At 38.1% G+C, this 15,089-nt stretch overlaps 1 protein-coding gene across 1 annotated transcript; it reads right to left on the bottom strand.

Moving 5' to 3' along the window:
• Window positions 1–793: 793 nt before the first annotated feature.
• On the bottom strand, window positions 794–14,756 carry CLIC4 (chloride intracellular channel 4). Its single transcript, XM_009332133.1, has 5 exons — window positions 14,626–14,756; window positions 8,753–8,878; window positions 7,260–7,366; window positions 5,825–6,006; window positions 794–5,041 (listed from the first exon to the last, which is right to left on the bottom strand). The coding sequence occupies exons 1-5, from the start codon at window positions 14,754–14,756 to the stop codon at window positions 4,877–4,879; spliced, it is 711 nt and encodes a 236-aa protein (XP_009330408.1). The 3' UTR covers window positions 794–4,876.
• Window positions 14,757–15,089: the final 333 nt, after the last annotated feature.

Raw genomic sequence — 15,089 nt, forward strand, 5'->3', positions numbered from 1 at the left:
ATGCCTGCTGATTCCACAAATTTCCTTTCAAAAACAAAAATCAGACCCCAGATGCACCTCAAACACTCGTAAGACAGACAAAAGATTGACATGATAATGCTTAGGAAGTTTTGAAGAGAACTTCCACTAGTGGCTGGTAGTCTTTGCTCTGAAGACCTAGTACCTAGTTAACAAACCCAAATTAAAAGCAAGGGTGTATACGGTGTTTACCATGGCTAGCTGAGACATATTTGAAAGCAAAAGACAGTAAGGAAACACAGCTGAAACTCAGAGTAAGAGCACTGAGTCTGAAATCCACGAATTCTGTAGACAGGATCGATTCCGTCTCAACCCTTGAAATGGCTATTTAGTGGATCATCTGGGTGGAAACAAGTTGAACCAAACATGAGAATTTTTTTTATGTCTTTTTAATCAATTCTCACAGTTTAACTCTGAAAACCTAGTATTCCACAGAAAAACAAGCCACCAAAATTTAAATTCTTTAGAGTTTCCACTTAAAATCTGAAAAAACCCACTTTTTGTCATTTCTGTAGGAGAACTCAGTATTTCTCAACTTGTTCTTAACTTTAAGAAAGTTAAGTTCTTAACTTTGTCAAGGGGCATGACCGCTAGTTACAATGTTAGAACCAACACGTATTCTGCCTTAAGTCACACCACCACTGAAAAAAACGGAAGGCCAGAAACTGAGACTAGAATTACTACAAAGTTTTGTTCTGTAGTTTAGCACACCACATTCAAGCCGTAGCTTACACATGCGAGAACTGTAGTCTTCAGAAATAAGAGAAAGATCTGCTTGGTAGTGAAAATATAATTTTATTTTTAACAATAGCTGCCAGCAGTATACTGGTATATCTGTAAAAGATGTTCCAGAGAGTGAAAGACATAAGCAAACTACAATAAATTGTATCAACTCTTCAAGTATTTCCGCAAACAATGCTCCAATTCTTGATGTCCTGTCTTGGGAGTCTCGATATCCTATTCTGCTCCACTATTCTTCCATCCCTCACACCCTCTCCAGAAACAAAACGTAATAGTTGGTGGCACAGGTTCTGAGGCAGATTAAATATTTTTCACTTGGGATAAAGCCGCCTTCTGAAAATATTAATTGGATGTGTTCAGATAGTACTCTGAGTGGCAAAGAGTAAAAAAAAGTTGACTGTACTTAGCCACTTTTTGTTCTACATCGAGATAGGCATCAGTGGATTTGGCTCAAGCATCTTCAATTTATTCATGTCTGTGTTCCTTTGATACGAAATGCTAATTTGCTACTTTAGCATAAAAACTTGATTACATCTCTCTTCTTATCATGGAACTGCACGCTACTCTCAATCAGTTTAGACATGCCCACTGCGGAAAAAACACCAATTTTATGGGAAAATGCAAACGTGCAAGCTACATGGCTGTGACTGTCCGTGTGGGACATTTACCCAGAGCAGCAGAGAACAGTAGACGGACAGGAAAGCTTTGGAGTGCATGAAATTGTTTCAGGATTCACATGCCTCTTGTTCAACAGGCAGCTCTTACACATAAGGAATCTCTTCAAGAAGGAAAGCTTTGTTAAGAAAAAAAAAAATGCATATAGTATAATCTGTTCTCCCACACAAAAAGAGGGTGAAGATGATGGATTTTCCCTTCATGTTCAGGAAATACACAAGTCACCTGTTTTAATGGGAATTTAAGCATATTTCAGCTTGAGAATAAAGTTATTCAGCATGCTAATACATGCAACCAACTCGCAAACTGGAATGCCTACTTGAAAGGGTAACTGCTGTTTTTAAATTGTAGAAGGGGCTAGAAGCGTCATTTTAAATTTAAACAGGGGGTAGATTAATTGCTGTTTGATGAAATTAAAAATGCATTTAAAGATCAGATTGTAAACAAGTTGACAGAAGTCAAGAATTTACATAGTTATGAAAGGGCTTTTTTTAATTAATGTAGCGCTGGTGATTGGGGCCAGATGAAAGTGCTCTGCCCACACCAGACGCTAAGCCTTTTACACACCACCCTAGCTATAACTCTGTTATTCTGAAGGGATCACCTACAGAGGTGAAAGCTGCTCGCTCTCCATTAGATTCCTGGCCTCTGCTGAAGCCAGCAAGAGGTTGACCAGCTTCTGCCACAACACAGCAAAACTGTGCAATAGGAAGCCTAAAAGTTACCAACTCCTTTCACACAGGACAGTTAACAGCTATCATATGGTAACCGCCTTAGAAATTGCTAACCTGGTCCTCATTTGAATTACACCTATAAGGGAAAGGCTCCGACGCTCAATACTTCACTGTACTGAGATAAGAAATACATTAGTTACAGCAAAAGCTTTAACTTTGTTTACAAGCTTTCAGACACAATCATTAAAATACTTAATGCTGGATATAATGTATTACAATTGTTTGAAGATTGCCTAAAAAGTAGAGAGAATATATTATCTATAAAAGACAAGCAGCCTGGTATTTTAACAAGTTAGGTATTTGTGTGCATTGATATGCAGGCGGCGCGCACACTAGAAAACTGCATGAAAGTGTTTTCATGCTCATATGCACATAATTGCCTGGTGTACTAAAGTGTGCACGCAACGGCTAATTTGCTTTTAAAAGGAGCGAGGCCCAATTACAACCTCAGACAACTTCCAAGGGCCATCCTGATCTAGCTTTTAAAGTAGAGTTAAAAATTTAACAAAGCTATGCCCACAATCGCATTGCTTCCTACATTTTTATTTTTAAAGGTTAATTATACAATGGCAAAGAGCACCAAACCAATGAGGGCTGGGGTGTTTGCTTTTTTTTTTTTTTACCCTGTATGTCATTAAAAATGTTCCTCTCTAACAAAAAAGGAAGTAATTCCTTTTTCCAGATGTCACGTTGTAGCAAAGACTGAATCCCTACAGAGGATTATTATGGCTGAGAAACTTTATTCAGGATGAGAACGTGACATTAGAATACAGTAATTATTAAAAGGCTACAGTTAAGTTTTTCCTAACCAGGTCACTCTGCAGAATTTTCTTTCTGTGCCTGAACACCCCTGTAACAAATCGTAACAGGGTCTAAGTGTATCTATGGTTGTCTTCGAAAGACATGTAACAGGATTGCTAACTGCCTTTATATTGGAATTCTAGCTCTAGGAAGGCAAGACAAGGCACCACAAGCCATGTATACAAATATGGATCTTTTACTCTACCTCTTCTACGTCAAACTAACTTCATGGGTATATAAAGTAGCAAAAGCAGGATGCTTAGAAAAGTCAGGCTGGTTTTCATAAAGCCAGTGCTTACCAAAAAACTTAGTGTATAAAAGTGTTTATGTGAGCATTTCCATGTTATTGCAGAATGTTAAATATTCCAAGAACAACCTACCAGGAATAGCACTTTCCAGCTTCTAAAATCAGTTAAATATAAAAGTATCTTTACAAAAAAATAGGCATATAAGTCTAGCATTCTTTGGAGTTGTTTATGATGGTCTTTTAAAAATAACCTAGCGGTTTATTTCATGCATCAAAATCATTAATTTTAAACAAGAAAACTATTCCCTGGTTTAGAAATATTTGAAAATTGCTTTTAAAAAAATTGTAGTGCTATTCCTCAGTGTTGCTGTAAAAAGATTATGTATAGTAGTGCAATGATTATGATTATGCAAAATTGCAGTCCAGGTGCAGAGACAAGCAATTAGGATAAATTCAATGTAAAGGACTGGATTTCACACACCATTTCTTTACAAGAGTAATTAGTAGATTTCCTTTCAGGAAAAAATGCATACTGTAATTTAAGGCAAATGTTATCTTTAAAGGTCACTTTAGCTTTCTTCAGGAAAGAAAGAGCTTAAAAAAGTTCCCAGAAAGACTCCCACTTTAAGAGCTATCAGTGTTCAGTCTTGCATCACTAATCATTGCACTGCTATCCACCATATACAGTAGCTATTTATCGACTAGGACACTAACGTTTACATGTACTTTGTTTATGACAGCACAGATTTTCTAAGTAAATATCACCAGAAAGACCTATACAAAATAAAGGCTCTTAACTACCAAAAGGAAAGCCACTTGCAATTTTTAAGGTGATGGCAAGCATCCAGTTCTTCTGGTTTCATGATGGTAAAGGGCATCCTGACAATTATTTGTTTGCTGCAACTCAAATTCAGGACAAATGTAGGTTGCCAATTTAAAAAAAAAAAAAATTGGTTTTTTTTTTCATGTCATCAAGCTCTTGAAGACACAACTAAATACTAACTCTGAACTGCAAGCTTCCTGCTATAGCACTCAAGGCTAGATTCAAACTTCCCTGATGTCTGAGGTCATTCAAATCCAAGTTTCACATTTGAGTCCATTCTCAACCATTACTGCGATTTCAAATTCAAGAGAAATTTTTTTTTAAAATGTTGCCAAATATTCTGCAAATGGCTCTTTTGGATAATAAGGTCCCTTCTATATGTAAATAGGATAGACAAGCAGGTACAGTTCAATGTGTCACAGATAGGACAACTGTGTATAGATCTTGGAAAAGCAATAAATTCCAAAATACATAAATATTCCTTGTACCATATAGCAAGACAGTATCCTAAACCAATTCGTAGACAGGGACCAAATGGTTGCAAAGAAAAGTAGTAGGGGCAAGATGACCCTTCATACTGAAGAATCTACAGTTACCCCAGTGCAATATTAACATAACTGCATTAATGATATTCAAACTTGCTGTGAAAGGAGGTAAGGAAAAACAAGCCTATAATTAAGTTTGCAAACTTTAAGTAATTACTGTACCTGGTCTATCCACCATAACTTTGAATAACTGCAAGTTCATGCAAAAAAATTGCTATCTTATATGAAAAGAGCAGTCTGTTAGAAGCATTGTTATGGAATATGCAAGAAGTCATCTCTTTTGCAAGTGCTGTTACTTAGTGAGTCTCTTGGCTACATCACTGTAAGCTATTTCAATTTCTTTGTCTCCAGGACAGGTATTGGTGAATTCATCTCTGCTATAAGCATTCGTCAGGTATCTCCAAATCCCTGTCATTTCCTTGGGAATCTCAAAGTTGCGGTATTTTTTGGCCACCACCTAGAACAAAAGAATTAGATTATGAATTCACATTCTTCAACTGAAACCACTTTCCCATCTCTTGTCACTCTCTCGTTAAGCTACCCTTCCAACACATACACTCAGAGTCACTTCCAAAGTCAGCAGAACCTGCCCCTCTGGGATATGCCTGGACCTGGCAGCATACTGCCTCGCTTAGTTTGTATTACTGTCCTCACCAAAGCAAATACTTCTGCACCCAGGCAGAAACTTAATCGGTGGCTCCATCTGCAGTACAAAACTGACAGAGATCACTGGAGACAGTGAAAGGCAATCAAACCGCGATTGGTTTGATTGAACTACTCCTGTAGTTACCCCTAGGCCACCTCTTTCTAGACTTCCGACTTTTTTTTTTAAACACAATTTTCACATTGTGTCATTTATTTTGTTGCTAATAGAGCAGTTTTCTCTACAGATGTGAGAAGACATTCACTTCAAACATTAACTGGTCCTTCTTCTACCTTCCTTCTTTACTTCATTCTTTTAAGCGTTGCAATTTCCTGTGACCGCACCGGTCAGTGCTTGTGCCATTTTATCACCTGCCGCCCAACCTGTCTGCTGGTTCACACCTTCACTGAATTCAACTGCTCTAGCCTTAAAGTCCTTGTGAATTACGTAAGTCTTACGCAATTTCATGTACTGTTAACACTGTAGTTAAACTTACATGGGAGCTTACACATGGTTGAAATGAGTTGCACTCCAGAATGTCATAAACCATAAGCATTTTGTCCTTCGTTATCACATAACAACATGCAAGTCATTTACCTTGACAATGTGTAGTTTGGGTAGCAGGTTGCAGTCTGCTAATGTCATCTCATTGCCATCCAAAAACTTGCGGGTAGAAATTGCAATATCCTCCATGCTATTTTCATCTATCTCATCAGGAAGAGGAGAGTTCAGATACTCATCCAGTTTCTGGAGGGTTTTCAAGAGGCCACGTTCTAAGGCTACAGAGGAAGGAACAGTTTCAAGAACAAAAAAGAAAGCCAGACCACAGCACGCACATTTCAAAGCAAATTATCATTTAGAATATTGATATTAGTACCAGATCTGAAAAGCAAAATCCACATCACTGTAGTACCCAGAACAGACCATATACTGAAGGATTTTTAAGCCTTGTACAATTTTTGTGGTAGTACTCCTGCTGGAGCTGCCTTGGTGGTCACTAGTAACACTGAAACTGAACTGGAATCCCTTTAAATATCACACAGATGCAGGTTATTTAAAAGCTGGTTTATACATGAGTTTGCACTAATTTAAAATACTCTAAGACTGTCCACAGGTGGTTTTTTTTTTGTTTAGAAAGTGGCCTATCTGAGTTTCTTAAGACTATTCCTAACTGGCTTAAACTACTTAGAATTAAGCTATGCTAGGGTTTATATTCATTTTAACGTACTCCGTGTAATATCACGTGCTCAGCTAACAGCCAGGACTAAACACACAGACTAGCGAGGAGGTTTATGGAATACAGCAGCAGAGGGCAGCACACCCCACAAAATCGCAAAGTATTTCTCGGCTGTTTACAACTGTTTTCAATGTCTCCATTTGAAATACAGCAGAAAGGCATTCTGATTCCCTGACTTAAGTTTTCCCTCCAAGTACATTGAGGACAAAAGATTTGGCCTAAACTATTTAAAGGTCTAATTGTGCATTCTTTATCTCTTATTGATCTCTCACCTTCCATCTACTACGTTCCCTCCGCACAGAAAGGTCTTAATCCTTAAAAGAAAGCAACACGAACTAAGCTTAACTCAGAACTCTTGAATGGGAGCCCTCAATCCTAGAAGGTCAAATAATCAAGTGGGCAGAAAGGCCTCCCAGCAAATGCACGGGAACTCAACCACTGGGGCATGACAAACTCTGCATGGGATTTGGTTCTGGATGTTAAAATCTTTCCTACTTAGCTCAAGAGTTTTGAGTGGCTGTTGCGTAGGGAAGTTTCAATGCCAGGGGTATTTACAAACCGTGCACACCCTACCAAAATTCTGATTGAACACTGCCTAATTGAAGTTCTCTTTGGAAGTGTTGAAATCTTTGTCTCTGACCATTAACTTTAAACCACAGGTTTAATTCATGAGACTCCTGCAAGCATCTATGAACATGCAGCAAAATTTGTCAGACACTTCACAGTAAAGCTGCTCTGAAAAACATGAGACAATGAAACAACATGTGCACAGCTATCGGTCCCCAAGCAACCTACCTTCATTAGCTTCTGGTCTAGAATTTTTGATAAATGCAGAAAATTTGGCAAATATATCCATTCCAGCAGTGTTTGATTCTGGATGCTTTGGTGAAAGTTTTAGGTACCTAAAAAGTAGAAAGGAGTAGATCTCCAGCACATTTAGCAGAATGATGCTCATCATATATTAACTAGCACAAAACAACCCTTTAAAAAAAAAAAAAAGAAGATTCTACATCATGTACGTTTACCAATTTATCCATTTTCAGATTAATGTGGAGGACTTGCTTCTTAAGTGTAATATCACACACTTCCATTTAAGTTAAGATTTTTGAACCCAACGCTTTTTAATCACTTCTCAAGGAATACCAAAGCATGTTTCTGCTTTTCTGAATCAGGCATTTGTTTCAAGCACAGAGTGTCTGAAACAGCCCAGGGTCACAAGAGCAAGCTCCCTTACTCTAGCACAGCAGTGCTGCCAAGGGGGCAGATCACAGTTCTGCAAACAAGAATATAGTTAGGGATTAAACAGGTAACAAATTAAATACTTTTGTCCATTCTCTGTTCACTGGAGATCTAATATATTAGATTAATATCAGCTGTCCCAAAATATCATGGACTCCAGATCTTTTAACAAAAAAGTAAAGTCTTGCCACACTAAAAAGACAAAACAGTTCAGTCTGCTAAAGGCAGTGTCTGCATTTTGCCTTTGCCTGCCAGCTGAGGGAGAAGAGAGCCAACAGTTTAGAGAAAGCTTGGACACATTTCTCATGCTTGTGCTGTGTAATCTAATTATTTTTAAAAGTGTTCACTATTTTCCACCATAATTTCCAAATACTAAATAATCAATCTCCAGAACCCATCATTATGCCTAGTATGAAGGAATTAATTTTTAAAAAATTATTTCCAAGTTGCATTTAGTAATCACTGGTTCTGTACAATTATCCACTGTCCCTCTCCTTATAGAAAGCTGGAAGGAATAAAAAATATAATTTAACATTAAAAACAAATTTCACTGATATTCCTGGTGAGAACAAGAAAACGACAAACTCTTGAAGACTTATCTAACACCTTACTACTAGAAGAATGACTGCACATACAAGTCTCCAAAAGGACACCGCACATCCCCTTAAAACAGACTCCCAGTTTATTACGGAGTCAGGACTAAGTTTTGTATAGCAGGCTCATCTTCATTTGCGTTATTTGGACACATCATCAGAATGGCCTGCCCCAGTCATCAAAAGGAAAAGTCATTTAGTTTGAAAACTGAAGGAAGGATGACAGGACTCTACAAAGGACAATTTTAAAATAATCTTTAAAAGAAAGTATTTTTTAATATACAGATGAGGGAGCTGGAGGGAGGAAAGGTATGACAAGCAAGAACTCCAAGCTATTTTCAATGTCTATCTGATCTTCAGTTTATTGATGCTGAAGAACATCTTAATTAGTGCAGAAAGCCCCTTTGAGAACACTCCATCTAATCTAAGGTGACAAATTATCATTTTAACACTTACTTGGGTGGAGCCAAAACATCTTCCAGGAACTCTTCGATCTTATTCACATCTGTTTTCACTTCACCATTGTATGTTATGAAGGGCGGATGAGTGCCTGGAGCCAGATTTTGAAGGTCTGCTGGTTTTCTAGGGTGAAATACAAACCAATACAAAAGTAAGCATGCAACATCCATGACCCTAGCTTTCATTGCTACAATCACAAAAGCACTGCCTGAGGTTTTCACATCCTTGCAGTTTTAGAAAGATATTACCAGTTTTCTTTTTAAAAAGTGAGTGTACAGCTTGATTAGCATTTTGAATATATACTTGATAACAATTAATTTCAAATACTTAAAAACAACTGCTTCCTCCTACCTCTGACTATGGTTTTTCTCAAGTCTATATAATGTTGACTAGCAGGGGGGGATATATGTACCACACACACACACTCTCCCGCCCCCCCAAGATCTGCAGTACAGAGTTTATATATATAGCATAATCTGCGATCAGTGATAATCCTCAGATTTACACAGAGCTTCTCTGGAAAAAAGCAAGTCTGAGATAGACCAGTATGTATAAACCATTTATTATGTGCACACAGAATCTGGTTCTAGACAAGCTGACATATGTTTAAACATCATGTTTAAAAATGATGCTTAAAGCTTCCTCCAGTGAAAAAAATATTTACAAATAAGAGCAGCACACTTGGGCAAAGGGAGAAGAATCCCCGACATCAATATGACTAGACACAAGAGAAACAGAATCAAGCTAAAATACTCAGACATTTCTAAACCTTAAGTCAGTTTTGGCGATACCTCTCACTATTTGCTCCAGCTCCTTTCATACTAATCCTTCTCAAGCTAAGCCAGCCTATTTTATAAGCAATTGGCTTCTCTCTCCTCTAGTTGTGCCACGATACTGTAGTGACAAGGAACAACACTGCAGGCATTTATTTAGAAGCCTAAGTGTCAGCTGCACATATACACCTACCTGCTCATTCACCCCAAAATGCCTAACTTACTCTTTAATGTAAAGCTCTCACATCTGCCTTGTCAGCAGATTCAGATGCAAAGTTGAAGTCAATAATGAGATGTGGATTCATTATCATCTATAAAATCCAAAGCATCATCTAAAAAGCTGCAGCCAATTTTTCCCCAGTAAATCATCATGGCATTAGTTAGTCCCATGCTAGTGCAACCGTCTCAGTGCAAGCAGAAATAAAATTACAGTACTGCTTGGCACTTCTTCAGTAATAGCACTTAAAACTTCCCCCTGATGAAGCTACTGACTACAGCCCCGGATGACTGCTCAGAACGATGCAGTCCAACTTCTCCAAGAACCTCTCCCCATTTTAGAGGGCAGCCTGCAACTCCTAGTTCCTCAGACCATCCCTGTGTACTAACATCCAACAGAACACGCGATCCAGATGAGGCACGACTGTACAATGACATTTCTGTCAAGCTGACCAGAGCACACACTACAGGATGACCACAACCTTTTTGCTGGCGTTATGCTGGATGAGGAACAACAAACAACACCTGATCCAGCAGAAAGTTTGCCAAGATAAAGTTGCCCTTTTGTTACTGTTTGAACAAATCCAAACCGGACTGTAACCCTTGAACTGGTTTTGTGCTTTCTATGACGTGGCCACATTTCTGAGCCAGCACCAGGCATCCAGAAATTGGATTTACTGGATACTGGAACTACAGTTCAAGAAAGCCTCCTGACTGTACTGGACAGGGAAACTAGATTAGTACCATACACAAACACAGTCATTCAGGGTAGCATGAGAAAGCAGTGTTTTTGGGGATAGCACTTGGACTCTGTAAACTAAGCACAGTTTACAAGTTTATCCTGTAGAAACGTTGCTTTCAGTTTCTTACAAAATTAAGAACCCCTGCCAGAATTTCACATCCTGCCCGCTGCTGAGCCTTTTAAGCAGGGCAAACAGCAACGGTGTATTGTGCCAAAGTGTACTTACGACAGATATGAGCACTTGGCAATATATGTAAAGCTGAATGAGGAAACTGATTTTCATACTTAAAAACGTTAAGCACCCTGCTTTTAGCCAGGTGACAGAAGTCTTGTTAATACAAGAATTTAACCATTTTCAATTTTTAAGCTTACAAGAAGTTATTTCTCACTAATTGTTGCCATTGCCCTCTTACTTTTAGGATTTAAAATCTGTCATCGGTTAATGCTTTAAGTAGCTTAACACTTCATTTAAATACAGCTTTGTAACCCACAACAATTACAGGAAGTCATTGTGGCTCACTTCCAATTTCGCATGTTGGCTAGATAAAATTCCTCAAAAGGAATGTTATTTTAAAAACAAACACAGGCAAACCCACCAGATTTGCAGTAACACTATCAAAGGAAAGATTTTATTTCAGAAACAGACTAGCCTAAGGAACTAACCAAAAAAGTTTTCCAAAGAATCAGAGTGCATCTCAAGGATCTCAGAGCATTTTATTAACCCCTCCTGCCACACCAGTCAGACCACCTGTATCTTTCAAGAAAAAGAAAGCGGAGATTAACATCCCACAGCCAAACACAATACAGGGTTTGACTTCCAGTTCGCTATTCTTGCCAGTAGATCATAAACAAACCCTGGTTTACCACATACAAGCCACAGCCTTTAGAGCACCACAAGTACACAGGAATATCCTTGAAAGGCTAAGAGTACAACTTCCCATAATAGTCAAACAAGAAGGCAATGAAAAATATTATAGTGAAGTTTACTTCAGAGATAAAACTGGACAGCTTTTTTCTTAAAAACAAACAAACAAAACAAAACCAAAAAACCCCTCAACAAAACAAAAAAAAACCCCAAACTTCTATAACCACTCAAAGCAATTCCATGACAGCTAGTACCTGCCCCAAAGTTTACCAGGGTATTTGGAAGTAGGGCCACATACCTAAATATCTGGCTATCACTACCTAATTAAGTGGGCAGGGGCTTTAACACCGGAGTTAAGGTATAAACATTTCAGGGCTTTGCCACAAACCAGAATAGCAATTAGCATTCAAATAATTTCTTGAAGAGCAGACAAAAGCCAGCCCCCAAATGTAATATGCTCTACAGTGATTTATAAATTACACAAGTACTGCAAGGAGTGTCTGAAGAGTAATATGGAAAAAAAAAATGCCAGCAAAAAAAAAAAAAGCCCTGTCTCCAGTTCCCAAGCAGTATTTTACACTGCTGAAGTTGCATTCACCTCTGGGCAGTCTTTAATATTTACTAATCTCTTTATTTAATCTTTATCTGTCAACATAATTGTAAAACCACACAATCAAGATGTTTAAAATAAGATTTCAAAACTTAACTGAATGCAAGCTGGCCTTGAATGTTGCTACAAGCCCAACAAATGGTTTATGTACTGCAACTCTGCTCTAGTCACCAGAACAAGTCAAACCTCTGAGCACTGAAACACTGCTTCTGAAAAGGGAAAGAATAAAGCCTCTGTCTGACTAAACAGAAGCAAGAAATGCACAATTTCTTTGAAAGGGCGGTACGTCCCACTTCGTTTGCCTATGTGCATATTTTTGTGTCTTAAGAGTAAAACTGAGAACTGCAAAATGTTCTTTTGTTAGTACAGTATGATGTCCAATGCGATTATGGAAGGGAAAAAATACACGCCGTAGTGTCAGTCAAATCAGACTCAGTTTTTCCTGTGTCCCAAGTTACTTACTTGTGAACTTTTGTACCCAACCATGACCTTTTAAGCCTCACAAACAGACAGAGCTTGCCTTGCTGTTGTGCAGAAATGACGCTATGAGGCCGAAGCATGGTTTGCAAGTAACCCCTTTTTCTTTTTTTGGCTAGCAAAATAAATTCAGATGCTTAAAACCATTACTACCCAGCTCTTCAACAAGCTTGTGTCTTTAACAGGAACAAAAAGAAGAGGGGGTAATTGGCTTGAATAATGTACTTGTAAAAGCAGTTTCTTGTGACAGAAGTATTAAGGCAACATCTAGCACCTAGTATCATTCCGGTAATGCTAAGAGGGGAAAAAACACCATCTGGTATAAAACATTTCCACCTGAGCAGTTAGCCGAATTTGACGTTCTGCAAGCTACACTACTCTACAACTAGGTACTAGACAATCCAGAATGTTAAATGTGTATTTATGAAGCTTTAAATAAAGTCTAAAAGGAATTAAGTTTGTATCAACATCTATTCAAATCTGAATTAGCTTCAGTGGTCCTTCTTTTCCTTTACCAGAAAATACATTCAGTGTACAACAAAAAAGTAGAGTTCATCTAACTTATTCCCGGGCAGTTTTTTAATTTTGCACTTATTTTGTGTTTTCTCCTCCCCGATATAAAAAAACCTGAAAGAAAGCTTTCCTTGTATAAGAAAGGACAATTTTAAACTTCTGCAACCAATTTATATTCTAAAAGCTAGTCTTACATCCCATTCCCTCATTCAATTAACTCAAAGTTGCCAAAGGGACACAAATAAAGCCAATTCATCAGGCATCTTTGGCATTTTAATGATATATCTCAGACTGGTTCACCAGTAAAAATGCTTCCAAGTATAAAATGTCTCTTTTGACCTTCTTCTCATCCCCCCTCGCCCCAATAACTGCAATAGGTTAAATAAAGCCATCGTTAAAAGCAAAGGAAGTCCAAAACTACAAGCAGTACGCAAGCACAAGTTCTACTCCTGAGGTTTCCACAAACCACATGCAGTGCTAAATGGAAGATATGATATATTTGGTTTATGTGTGCTGGCAGCAACCATTATATTTGCAGTAAAATCCCACACTGGCCAGAGGAGATCTTTGAGCTGCTACAAATGCACACACAGCTGACAAAAGCTGCTTTCTCCCCCTCTGAGTGGTCTGCCTCAGCCTTACTACACATGGAAATATTTAACACTAGTTGCCAGCACTGAAGCAGCAACTTCAGTTATTTTTAAGAATCAAAACAAGTCACCTCCTTCAAAAAAATTACAAGATGTTAAGTCTAGCAGGGTCGTTTCTTTCTTACACGCTTTACACTTGATTTGTTGGAGAACACTGTATATTTCTATTGGCTTTATTTCTGAAAATAAGGTTTGTAAGCACTGGCAGTCTGTCCTCTCTCCAGAGAGTTCAGTGACTAACATTACATTAGTGCTGTGAAAACATTGCTTCACACCAAAAACAAATACAAGGCCTCTGCTGAATTTAGCATTACCACTTCTAATAAAAGTACACCCAACCTTAGGAAATTAAGACTCCTGGAGGCACATCTCACCCTTCTTAGCCACTAAGGTATTCATTTCACAGATGGAGAAGCTGCAATTTAGGTGACACACAGCATCATGACATATCTGGCTAACGCTACACAAAGGCAGAGTATTTTACATTTTATTCCTACCCACTTCACTTCTATTTCACTTGTATTTACCTCATGGACAGATATTTTCACATTGTTTTTATTCTTACTGCATGATAAGCAATATTATCTTAAAATCTTTAAAAAGAGGAGTAGGCTGCACATTATTTGTGACAGTTATCCAATTATCATTGGAGATTTGATCAAAGATTGGTTGATCTAAAATACCCACCCAGCAGTCTTCACTTGTGGGATCTCGATGTGAAGTTGGCAAGATTCAGTATTCAGTTATAAGAGACTTCATGTCAGCTATTATTTTCACGGAAGAGCAGCATCATTTTAACAAATTCAAGAGAATTTCAGACCCATTCTTTTTGGTTACAGGTACTTATAAATAACCATCAATGAATGCAGCATTTACATCAAGGTTGCCGCTTAGTATTTATGAGGACAGATTTTCTTCTTCATTTCAGAAAATAAGCCATGCAAGATTTAGAAGCCCCAGACAAACATTTGTTACACCAAGCGTACCGTCCTCTCGCTTGTCAGATAAACCACGTATTTCTTACCTCTTCAGGTCAACTGTTGTGACGCTGAACACCACTCCCTTCAGCCAAAGAATCATGAACAGCCTTTGAGAAAAAGGACAGTTTCCTATGCTTTCACCATCACTGCCAGCCTGCAGAAGAGAACAGATCATTAATTAGAAGGTAGGACTGTGCCATCTACACATGCTCACAATTACTGAAAGATCTTTAAATAAAGACAGACCCAGTAACAAATCATGGGTTTTACTACCTGTACAGTCTTGACATCACTAACTCTTCCGAAGACCTAACAAGCTTACAGTCAAACCTAGTATCATCTTGCAGGAACACTCCTTTGCTCTCAAAGTCCAGCTGACGCACCTGGACCAGATATCCTGAAGGTATCTCCATATAATGCACAAAGATGAATATCCTCAGAATATTTAAATACACTTCATATACTGAGAAGGTATGCATGGACTTCTGCATCATTTTGTTTCTCTTTT

The sequence above is a fragment of the Pygoscelis adeliae genome, unplaced genomic scaffold (assembly GCF_000699105.1).
Source record: "Pygoscelis adeliae isolate BGI_AS28 unplaced genomic scaffold, ASM69910v1 Scaffold359, whole genome shotgun sequence".
NCBI classification, from domain to species: Eukaryota; Metazoa; Chordata; class Aves; order Sphenisciformes; family Spheniscidae; genus Pygoscelis; species Pygoscelis adeliae.